Source organism: Strix uralensis, chromosome 27 (genome assembly GCF_047716275.1).
Source record: "Strix uralensis isolate ZFMK-TIS-50842 chromosome 27, bStrUra1, whole genome shotgun sequence".
NCBI classification, from domain to species: domain Eukaryota; kingdom Metazoa; phylum Chordata; class Aves; order Strigiformes; family Strigidae; genus Strix; species Strix uralensis.
In genome coordinates this window covers 5588724-5599873 of record NC_133998.1, presented here as the reverse complement: position 1 = coordinate 5599873, position 11150 = coordinate 5588724, and the positions used below count along the sequence as shown (strand labels likewise).

At 63.1% G+C, this 11150-nt stretch overlaps 1 protein-coding gene across 3 annotated transcripts; it reads left to right on the top strand.

Annotated features, from left to right (window-relative positions):
• Nucleotides 1-4852: 4852 nt before the first annotated feature.
• Nucleotides 4853-10513, top strand: TMEM161A (transmembrane protein 161A). Of its 3 annotated transcripts, XM_074851799.1 has the most exons (13): nt 4853-4910; nt 5515-5618; nt 5703-5783; nt 6062-6159; nt 6276-6432; nt 6753-6904; nt 6985-7045; nt 7180-7323; nt 7545-7658; nt 7853-8027; nt 8105-8201; nt 8454-8637; nt 10498-10513. In XM_074851799.1, coding segments are annotated over exons 1-13 (1371 nt in total). In that variant the 5' UTR covers nt 4853-4907; the 3' UTR covers nt 10499-10513. The 3 variants fall into 3 exon arrangements, with proteins under 3 accessions (XP_074707900.1, XP_074707899.1, XP_074707898.1); XM_074851798.1 differs by lacking the exon at nt 10498-10513 and having other exon boundaries at nt 8454-9370; XM_074851797.1 differs by lacking the exon at nt 10498-10513 and having other exon boundaries at nt 7853-8201; nt 8454-9370.
• Nucleotides 10514-11150: the final 637 nt, after the last annotated feature.

Sequence of the window (11150 nt, the reverse complement as noted above, 5' to 3'; positions counted from 1 at the left end):
CGGCTCTGCAGCATCCCGGAGGGAGAGCCCAGCTGGGCGTGGGCAAACCCCTGGCATAAAAGCATCGAGGAGGAGCTTTTCTAAGAGCAATATTCACGCTGGAGCATCAGGCGATCTCAGCACATGTAAACGTGCTCACGCCTTCCCCAGCCCTGCGTGGGCATCCCTGCGCACGGGTGGGGGATGCAGGGCCCCACGTGCATCCCTGAGGGCATCAGTGGGCTCAGGGCTGGGGGGGGGCTGGGGGAAAGGAGGGTGTCTACACCCCACACAGACCAAGGAGGGAGCTGGACTCGAACCCCAAAGCTGACAGAGCCCTCGCGGAGGGGATCAGGGCCGGGTGAGCCAGCAGGAAGAGGCACTTCTCGGGGATTTATGCCATGCAGCACTTGTCAGCGCAGCTTTAGCACCCCATAAAGCAACGCCGAAGGCTGAACGTGAAGGGAGAACGCAAGGGTGCCCCGACTGGCCAATTAATGAGCAAATTCAGGCTCAGGCCCTGCAAAGCTACGTAAGAAAAAGGCTGGGGGGGTGTGTGTGTGTGCAGCCGTGGGGAGAAAGGGAAAATGCAGGAAGAGATTGGAACTGGGGGGGGGGGGGGTGTACCCCGCACGCAGCATGGCAGCCCCGGTGCAGGCAGCAGCTAACGCCGTGTATGTTCATCCACAGACGGCTGCCCGACAGCGCACCAGGGGCTTTGCTGACTGCACCCCACAGTCGGGGCATCGGGACGCCCTGCCAGCGACCAGCAGCAGCGAGGACATGAGGAAAGAGGTGCCACCGCACGCCCTGGGGACGGCGGGAGGACCAGCCTGCTCGCAAGAGACCCGGCACAAAGTGTGGCTCTCGGTGAGGATTTTTTGGAGCAGCCCATGGGAATGGGATGGGAGGTGGGGACCCCCTGAACCCTACAGCAGTGCCCAGGTCCCTCCAGAGCTCTGACTGATTTGGGAGCATCATCTTAAAGGACTTAGATGAGTTTTGCAGGACACGACCCCCTCTGCTGCGCGGGTGGGAGCTCTTGTCCCCGCTAGACACTGGAAGCGACGTGGTTTTTCCTGCTCCCAGTCACCTGCCCTCTTTCAAGATGCCCCAGGGTGTCACCAGCCACTTAAATACACGCTGACCCCAAACTCCTGCCTGTCCCTGTTGCGGGAGGCTGGAGCCAGACCCCATTAGAAATATCCCCAAGCACACGGTGGGATGGGGGCTGCAGTTGTAGGGACAGTAGCAATCATTCAGGCAGGGAGTTGGCACGGTGGTGACACAGTCAGTCACCTCTTGGCCCGCCCACGGGGACTCAGCCCTGGTTCTCACCAGGCTGGGACTGGGCCCACACCAATTTCTCCCATTAACAGGTGACATGAGTGGGAGCCGTGGGGTCCAGGTGACCGAGAAAAGCTGGAGAAATCCAAGGCTCGGTTTGAAGCGTGGGCAGGATCCGTGCAGATGCTTTTCCCATCCCCAGGGTAAGGGCTTGCTCCCTCTTCTCCCATAGAAGCAGCCCCAAGGCTGAAGCCAGACGTGCCCAGGGGGTCCCACCTGGGGTTCCCCTCCAACACTTCGGTGCCAGACGGAGTGCACAGACCATGAGGTGACATCCCAGGAAGCTGGAAGGACACAAAGCCGCTGCCACCAAGCCTGAGCCATCGGGAGGATGAGGTCTGCAGCTCAACGAGGCGAAAGTGAAAAAAAAATCACATGCATTAAAGGCGTCCAAAGCCCCCAGCCGTGTCGCAGCCTGGTGTCCCCCGCGCCGCTGGTGTTTGAGCAGAATTTTGCCCCTTTTTCTTGCAGGATTCCCCAAATTCTTGCAAGAGTTGGTGTCAGGGGTGTATTTCCGAGCTTTTATCTTGCCATCCCTCTCCTTCCCAGTGGCCGGAGGTGAGGGGTGTCCCCAGGGGGTCCCAGGCCTGGAGGAGACAATGTCCTGTCCCTTTTGGGCTGGGGGGAGGCAGGATCAGCTCGGCTTTGGGCTGGGACGGTGTGGGGACAGGCACATCTCACCTCACACTTGCTCCCTCTTCCTCTCCTCATTTCCACCCCAGACCTGGGAACTGGGTCTGGCCCCGCTTTTCCGGTCCTCAGGGCTCCCGGGGGGGGGGGAGGGGGGGGGTGGCAGTGGGGGACGGGTGGGACGGGTTATGCAAACAGGGACCTGGGAGGGACAAACACCCAGCCACCGCCAGCTCCCAGTGCACTGACTGGTTGCTCCAGCCCCAGCTGGTGCTGCTGGTCCTGAGACTCACTCCAGCCCTGCAGCCCCCGTTTTTCTGTCTTTAAGTCAAATTTCAAGGCAAAAATAAAGCCTGGAGACCTGCAGCTCCAGGAGCAGACGGGGGACGATGCACAGCATCACCGCAGAGGTTGGTGGCTCCGGTTGCTCACCCAGCATCGGAGCGCCGGAGCTGCGGAGCCGGTGCCGGGTCCAGCCGGGGCTGCCACGGCTCCATCCCCTCCCCAGGGAGGGCTGCGAGGTCCCACCAGTGTTTCTGGTGACCAGTTAAACACAGGGTGGGTGACTGGGGCTGGGCCGGCTCCCCTGTGGATGCATCAGAAGGACGGCCTCGCCGAAATCCCTGCCTCTGAACCCCCCCAGCACGCGCTCGCCCGCCACCGCCAGCGACCCAGACGCCCAAATATTGAGCTATACATTAAATTACCCTGGGGAAAGGGCCGGGAGGGAGCCGGAGCACGTCGGAGGGAACGTGGCAGTTTGTTATGCTAACCGAGGGGGGCTCCGCTCAGGGGACATGTCGGAGAGGTCTGAAGAGCAAGGAGTTCACAGGCCCTCTCCTTTTGTCATGCTAAAAGTGCAACACAGAAAATATATACAGGCAGCTGCTCAATGGAGCGTGAAATACAAGTGATTTCTCCGGGAGCCCTGGGTAATGCGATGCAGCCCGGACAATGCCCGCCGCCGCCCGCCGCCGCCTTTGTGCAAAATGGGAAACTTCTCGGGGGGGAACGGGCACAGGCCGGCTCCCGGCCCGCCAGCTGCCCCCCAGCATCTCCCAGAGGTAGAAAGTCCCCGAGCCGGTCCCTGGCCACGGTGCCTGTAGGGTCCCCCGGCTGCGGGACTTGTGGGAGCTCGGTCATCCCGGGCTGGGCTCCAGCTCGGTGCGTGCCGCAGCTGCCAAGTCAAGGAAACATCCCCCCCGGGGTGTAGGGGGACCGTACTGGGCCTGGCACCCCCTCACTGGGCACAGGGCCGAGGCGCCCCGTTAATTCAGTGACTTTACAGCAGCACCGACAACGCCCGTGGCGGCAGCTCCCTTTGCTGATGCTAATTCAGGCATATCGGCAGGAGCGGTGTAAAATCAGTCCTCAAAGAGGCTTTTGTGTCCTGGGGGAGGGTGGCCGGGCTGGGGGTGCTCCGAGCATCCATCTTCCAACTTTCCCTCCTTTTTTGTGTCTCGGTGGAGCTGAAAGCCGACGCTGTGGGGGCTGCGAGGATCCTGAGGCCCTGCATTCGTTCCAGAGAGGAGCAAGCACGGGTTTGTGCAAACCCCGCGGCCAGCGCTGCGCCCCGGTGCAAGGGCTGGGGGGGGTCTGGGGGTTCTGGGGGGTTCTGGGGGAGCCGGGACACAGGCTGTGCCCAGCCAGCAGAAGTGATGGAGCAGGCTGCTTCCCCCAACCGTGGTTTGGCTTGTGGCCAGGGGCACCTGGCAGCCAGGAGCGGGCCACTTTTGGGGACTGGGGGGATTTTTTGGCAACATAGTCCCTGAGTTCTCCCCCTGTCAGTGAGGGGCTTCTGGGCTCCTGGACGAGGCTGGCATGGGGGGCACATGAGGGGCTGCATACCCAGGCCACCCTGGGGGTGCATGAGGGGGTTTGGGGGGGAAGTGGCACCCCCCAAGCCTGGGTACCCCAACCCAGGGGGGATGCTTGGGGCACGGGCGGAAGCGACATCTAGCGGGAAGCGCATCCCGTCGCCTGGGAGATCAATATCCATGGCAACCCCTCGGGGCCACCAGCACCCTGCCTGGACCAGGGGCACCCACCAGCACCCGCAGAGCCCCCATCCCCGTCAGGGTGAGCGGGTGCTCCTTGCAGGGCAGGGCTGTCACAGCCCTCAATGACCCCGAGCTCAGCTGAAATACCTGCAGACCCCCACCGTGACGCAGATGCTGGCACCGTGGTGGGCCCTGAAGCCCCTCACCCACCATCAGCCTGGACAAGCTGCACCCAGCAGGCTCTGCCCTGGCCTTGTCCACCTTCGGCTCCTCCAGTGCCCACAGGGAGAGGCAGCCGGGCAGCAGCGGTGGGATAAATGCAGGAGAGGAGCCTCTTTATCTGGCAAGGAAGATGTGGACAAGCAGATGAGATGGTTACAGCCTGCCCCATGGCATCATTGCTCCAGGGAGGGCAATGGGGAGGGGAAGGCCCCAGCTCAGCCAGCCCCCGGCACAGGGTGGAGGAGGACAGGGAGGCCACAGCGATGGAGCTGCTGCCACCCAAACCCCTGTGCCCTCCTTTGCCCCTGAAATACAATGCCCAGGGCTGCATGCAGGGATGAATATCACAGAGCTTCAGCCTGAAAGGGCTCTTCACGTGCAAAATACACCCACATGTGTACACGTATACACAGAGGGGGTGCAGGCACATACACGTGCATGGTTTATTATATATATATATACATCGCTGCGGCCGCGGCTGGGGCTGTGCCGCTGACCCGCTCGGCGCTGCCGGGACTCGAACCCGCGATCCCAGGGCCGCGGGGGGACCACAGCTCCCAGGAGGCAGCGCCCACGGAACCAGGCGCCGCGGAGGGCCCGCCCCTACCCAACACCGCATTTTTATTGGTCAACCAGCTGCCAATCAGAGGAAGGGCGGCGGCGGATTGGCCGGCGCGGGGCGGGGGCAGCGGACAGGCTTCCTGCGGCCGCCTTTGCGCTGACCCCGGCATGGTGAGCGCGGCCGGGGGGGGCCTGGCCGGGGCGGGGGGGGTCTGCTCGGGGGGTGCATAGCCAGGCTGTCGGGGGGGGGCATGCCTGGGGGAGCACGCACGGGCTGGCCGGGGGGTTGCACACCCGGGGGGTGCATGTTCAGGGGTGCCTGCCCGGGGAGGGGCGGTGCTGTGCCCGGGGGGTGCATGGCCAGCGTGTGCCAGGGGGTTGCACACCCGCGGGGTGCGTGCTCGGGGCGGGGGGGGCTATGCTTGGGGGGTGCATGCTTAGGGGTGCCTGCCCGGGGGGTGCATGCCCGGGGTGGGGGGGCTATGCCTGGGGGGTGCCTGCCCAGCGTGTTCTGCAGAGTTGCATGCCTGGGGGGTGCATGCTCAGGGGTGTCTGCCCGGGGGGGGGCTATGCCTGGGAGGTGCATAGCCAGGCTGTCGGGGGGGGGGGCATGCCCGGGGGGTGTGTGCCCGCGCTGTCCCATGGCAGCGACAGGGGCTGGGGGAAGCAGACAGCCCGGGTGTTGCGGGGCGGGGGGGGCACCCCCCAGCTTCCCCCCCCCCCCCCCCCCAGCTCTGGGAGTTCGAGTTGGCCCCTGAGGGTGTCCCCGGCGCAGGCGGTGATGGGGGTGCAGGTGGTGCTGAGCCTGCTGGCAGCCAGCGTCATGCAGAAGATGGCCCCGCACTGCTCCTTCGCTCGCTGGCTGCTCTGCAACGGCAGGTACGTGGCCTGGTCCCTCCCTGATTATCCCCGGGGGGCCTCGGGGACACCCGGCACCGCTGACCCCCCGCTGCTCCCCTCCAGCCTGCACCGCTACAAGCACCCCTCGGACGAGGAGCTCTGCGCCCTGGCAGGCAAGCAGCGCCCCAAGAGCAAGCGGGACAGGTCAGCTCAGCTCACACCCGTGGCTCGGGCGGGCGGGTGGGATTTAAAACCATAATTATTGTGTTTTGGTATAATGCAAGTTGTCGCGATGTGCCGCGGGACTTCCCTGGGGAGGTGTGGCGGTGACAGCCTCGGCCACGGACGGGCTCGGGGCTGGTGCTGGTGACAAGGAGCCCCAAGCTGGGGATGTGCCACTGTGTGAGAGGCTTCAGCACCGTGGGACACAAGGGACAAGCCAGCTCCTTGCCCCCCATCCCGAGCCCGCATTTCCCTTGCAGGAGGGTGAACGGCGTGATGGATGACAAGCCCCTCTCTGTGCCCCGGGACATCGACCTCCGCCTGGACACCAGCCCCATCACCGCCGTGGATGCTCTCGGTAACGCCCCCCGTGCTCCCACCGCTCCCTCTGCACGCAGGGCCCAGCACTGCCCTGGCCTCGGGGTCCCCCCGTGCGTCCCCACAGCACGGTGACGTGTCCCTCTCTCACACCAGTGCTGCGTTATTTCCTGGAGTACCAGTGGTTTGTGGATTTTGCTGTCTACTCCACCGCCGTGTACGTCTTCACCGAGGGCTACTACTGCCTGGCGGACCCCCAGAAGGAGACGAACATCGGGGTGCTCTGGTGCCTGCTGACAGTTGTCTTCTCCGTGTATCCTTCTGCTGCCTTTCAGGGTGCGATTGCCACCACCCGCCGGGTCCAGGCTGCCGGTGGGCAGTGGAGGGAACCCACCATCCTTGGTTTTTCTCCATCAAAAGCCAGTTGAGGTGGAAAACTTAAATTCATGGGTTTATAAACCCCTCACTGATGAGCTGTAAAGGTGCCTAATGAGAGCCTTCCTCGCAGAGAAGGTGGCAGTGGCCTAATGATGGGGGTGCTTTACGATGTGCTAATGAGCAAGGGGGTCCCACTGGTTCTTGGGGGAGGTCCCGAAGCCCCCGGTTTCCTTGACGGCCACCCCTTGCCTGCAGCAAGGTCTTCTTCATGGTGATGCGCCATTACTTCCGCTCAGAGGAGGGGGGCGAGCGCTCCGTCTGCCTCACCTTCGCCTTCTTCTTCCTCCTCCTTGCCATGGTGGCCCTGATCATCCGTGAGGACTACCTGGAGTTCGGCCTTGAGCCTGGTGGGTGAGGGGGGACAGGGAGAGGTCCGTGGTCCCTGGGGGCTGTGGGGACCCCACTCATGGGGGCTCGCTCCCTGCAGGGCTGGCCAGCGTCAGCAGCAACCTGGAGAGCATCTTGAAGCAGCGGGGCTGGGAGTGGACGTGAGTCAATGACTGGGTAGGGTGGGAAATGGGGGTTTCGGGAAGTTTTTTGGAGGTTTGGGGTGAAAAACCCCTCTGGGGCTCACTGGGGACGGGTGACCTGTCCCCCTCTGTGCTACCTTCTCTCTCCACAGGCTGCCCCTTGCCAAGCTGGCCTTCAAGCTGGGGCTGGTGGCCCTGTGCTCCTTCCTGGGCGCCTGCCTGACCTTCCCGGGGCTGCGCCTGGCCCAGACACACCTCGATGCTCTTCGGATGGCGGCCAACAAGCCCCTGACCCAGTTGGGTGAAATCTGTGGGTGGGGAAGGAGGCAAAGGGGTCGGTGCTGGCACCTCAGGGGCCAGGACCCTCCCTGGCTCCATGACTGCAGGGTGGTGAGGAGGTTCAGTGGTGGGAGAGGGGGTTGGGGGTGTGGGTGAGGACTGGTCCTGGCCCACGGAGGGATGGAGGGAGTGGGGGGCACAGTGGGCTGCATGGGGGTCTCTGACAGCTCTGCCGCAGGGTCCTGCTCCACCTGAGTTTCCTGGGGCCTGTCCTGGTGGTGGTGATGTGGATCAAGCCCATCTCGCGGGACTTCCTGCTCCACGCGCCCATGGGCAAGCAGACGGTGCAGATGTAAGTGGGTCTGACCCTGCAGCCTTGCTCTGAGGGGAAACTGAGGCACAGGGGCACCAGTCCACCTCCTCCACCACCAGTAGCCCCCCATCCTCCCCACCACCACCACCTCTCCTGTCAGACACCCTCTGAGGTGCAGGGGGGGTGGGTCTGGACCCCAAGATCTCCCTGACAGCCGCCTCCTCTTGCCCCAGCATGTCAGACTCTGCCTACAACACCGCGCGCCTCTGGACCATCGTCGGCCTCTGCCTCTTGCGCTTGGCCGTCACCCGCCATCACCTCCAGGCGTACCTGGGCCTGGCCGAGCGCTGGGTGGAGCAGATGAGGAAGGAAGCCGGGCGCATCGCCGTCCTGGAGATCCAGCGCAAGGTCCGGACGTGGGAGCTGGGATGGGAGCGGGGGTCCGGGCATGGCCGCTGGCTTCTGCTGATCCCCACTGCCCACAGATCACGAGGATTTACTGCTACGTCTCCGTGGTCAGCCTGCAGTACCTGGGACCCGTCATCCTCACCCTCCACTGCACACTGCTCCTCAAAACGCTGGGTGAGGAGGCAGTGGGGGGAATGTGGGGAACACGGGGGGCTTGGGAGGGGCAGGATGAGACCTGTAAGTCATCGTCAAGCCATCAGCATCCGCAGCATCCCCAGGCTTTCAAGACCTGGTTTGCAGTTGGCGTGAGCCTAATGCATGCAGCGAGCGTGCTGGGACTCAGCCACCAGCACGGCAGTAGCACGGGGATGGGGCTGCAGTGCAGGGACTGACCCCCCCCACAGACCTGTCCCCTCTGTCACGCAGGGCACCACTCGTGGGGGCTGTACCCGGAGCCCCCTCCCCTCCCTCCGGCAACAACCGCAGCGCTGCCACGTCCTGGCGGCAAGGACAAGGAGGACGTGCGCGCGGCGGTGGAGCAGATCACGGGCATCTTGGGCGGCATCTTCACCCCCCTCTTCTTCCGCGGACTCTTCGCCTTCCTCACCTGGTGGGTGGCCGCCTGCCAGGTCGTCACCAGCCTCTTCGGCCTCTACTTCCACCAGTACCTAGCAGCCTCCTAGACTGGAGGGAGCTGGGACGTGCTTCGGGGAGCAATTGGGGCCTGGCTGCTGGTCCCCTGGTTCCTGCCTTGGCTGGTTTCCCCCTTTGCACGTGCTGGTGGGACACGTGGACACACACGCGGGGATATTTCTGCCACCAGCTCTCGGCATGACAGGTTTTATGCATCCAGGCCAGTGTGGGCATCGCCTGCTCCTGCCGCCGATCACCACCGTGCCTGCTCTTGCCCCGCTGCCGCTCTGGGCTGTGTCCCTCCAGCCCCTCGTCCCCTTCCTGGCCCTGCACAGTGATGGAACAGCCAAAACCCCACAGCTGGGTTTGCTGCTGCCTGCTCTGACCCAACACAGGGACGCTCTGCTGCCGCGTTTTCCTCGAGGGCAGCGGCTCCTGCCAGCCCCGGGCGGGACGTGCTGGGGACGGCCCTTGCATGGTGGAGACCTCAGAGCCGGGCTGCTGTGGCAGCTTGGCTTGCCAGCGCAGATTTTGCGGTTTGTTCTGCCTGTGTTTGCCTCCACTGGCTGAGGACGAGTGTATTTTTGTAGGGTTGCTGCTCTGGCCAGCTGCGTCAGAGCTCCTTGGGGTCATCCCTCTGCTTCATGTGAAATCCTCAGGCCCAGCAGCCTCGGCTGTTGGCTGTTTTAGAAATAAATGAGTAACCCAGAGTCTGTTTGCCCCTCCGAACGCCGCTGCTTTGTGTGCGCTCTGTGGCCCTGAAGCCCCTCGAGCAGGGCAGGGGGTCTGATGGTGTGAGGGCAGCTGCCCTGGGGCGGGTGGGTGAGCAATAAAGCCCTGTGGGCTTTACTGGGCAAGTGAAAGAGGCTGAGCCCTTGAACCAACCCTGCAGCCCAGCCTCAGCACCCTCGAGAAGAAGATACCACGTTCACCCCATCCCAGCCCGATTCATTGCCTGTTCCTGGCCCTTCCCTCGGCACTGGGACGGCACCCCGGCTGACAACCCAGTGCTGCGGGGGGGACAGGGTATGCAGCCCCTTGTCCATCTCAGCCGAGCTCTTCCCCACCGCACGGTGGGTGCTGGTCCAGCTCCATGAAAAAGGATTAGCAGGTCTGGGCTGCTCAGAGAAAGGGAGAGGGGCTCTGATCCTATTTGATAGCCTTGTAATGGTCTTAATTCCCTCTTGCTAAAGGCTGGGATGAGAAGGCAGCCCTTTGCCCGGTGTTAACAGGGCTAATCCGGACAGCCCTCCTCCGCCTGGTTCCCGACTACCCGAGCTTGGGACACAGCAAAAGCCCTTTTGTGAAAAATTATGGGGAAATTTCCCTTTTGCAAACAGCTGGGGAAACCAGAGCAGCACCATTAACCAGCCCAAGGCCAGGAGGAATTTGGCTCCAGCAGCACCATCACCACGACGTGGGGGAAAAGGTGCAAGGAAGCAGCGATTCCCCCTGGGCCAGGATGCAGAAGGGACTTGTTCCAGCCTGTGCCGTCCCATTAAAAGCTAGTCCGACTGCCTTGATGGCTCATTTATCTAATTTTCCTTAAGCATGTGGAGGAAGCAGCCGGGGGCTGAGCTGGCAGGGAAGCCTTCGCGGCAGGAGGACGGTTGCTAGGGCCTGGGGTTGTGCTGCATTCAGACATGCAGACAGTTCCTCCCCCGAGATCTGCCCAGACGTGACCCTCTCAGGCGGGGACAATGACTGATAGACTAGCCAAGAGCAGGAGACAGATCCACAGGCACTGAAATTGGGCCACATCAAATAAAATGAAAGAGACCCCCCATCTTCCTCTCCCCAGAATTACTTTTACTCTTTGTATCTTTGCTTTATTTAGAGTATGGGCTGGGCTCCGCCAAGGCCACGCTCAGGCTCTCGGCTGAGGGGAGCAGCTGGGACCAAGAGTGTTTGTTGCTGCAGCAGCTCCGCTGGCACCAAGATTCAGAGTGGCACCAGGAGGCCCTGCTGTGACCCGGATCTGGCCTGGCATCACCCCTGCTCTCCCTGTGCTCCTTCAGTGGCCACCGAGCCACATTTGGCAAGAAACCCCGGGCTGGGGAGAGGCCTTGGATGGCAGCAGCTCCTAGAGGTTTTCTGTCGTGCCCTGGCAGGGAGGAAGCAGCGAGCGGTGCCCTCCCACCCCACTTCCATCCAAAATGAGATCCCCGTGCCCTCCGTACTGCCTGCACCCTGCCGAGCTGTTCCTGCTGCTCCAAGCGTATTTTGATGTCATACAAAATTTAGGTGACATTTTGATATGACACTCGCTCCATGGCTGGCAGCCCAAACCAACTCGGGGGGCTACTCCCCTGCACCCAGGGAGCCAGGAAGGCAAAGGCAGGGGTGGTACCCTCAGCTGGTGAGGTCAAGCAGCTGGTCCAGGGAATGTTCTCCAGCTCTGCTGCTTCCTGCGAGGTTTGGCGCAAGTCTCAGCTTCTCTTGGGGTACAACCCCCGTGATGCAGGGAGCAGCACTGGGCTGCAGGGAGGC

Coding starts and splice junctions, on each gene's coding strand:
- TMEM161A (XM_074851797.1), top strand. Junction 5,619..5,702: donor TGGCTGCTCTGCAACGGCAG/GTACGTGGCCTG, acceptor GCTCCCCTCCAG/CCTGCACCGCTACAAGCACC. Junction 6,160..6,275: donor CACCGCCGTGGATGCTCTCG/GTAACGCCCCCC, acceptor CTCTCACACCAG/TGCTGCGTTATTTCCTGGAG.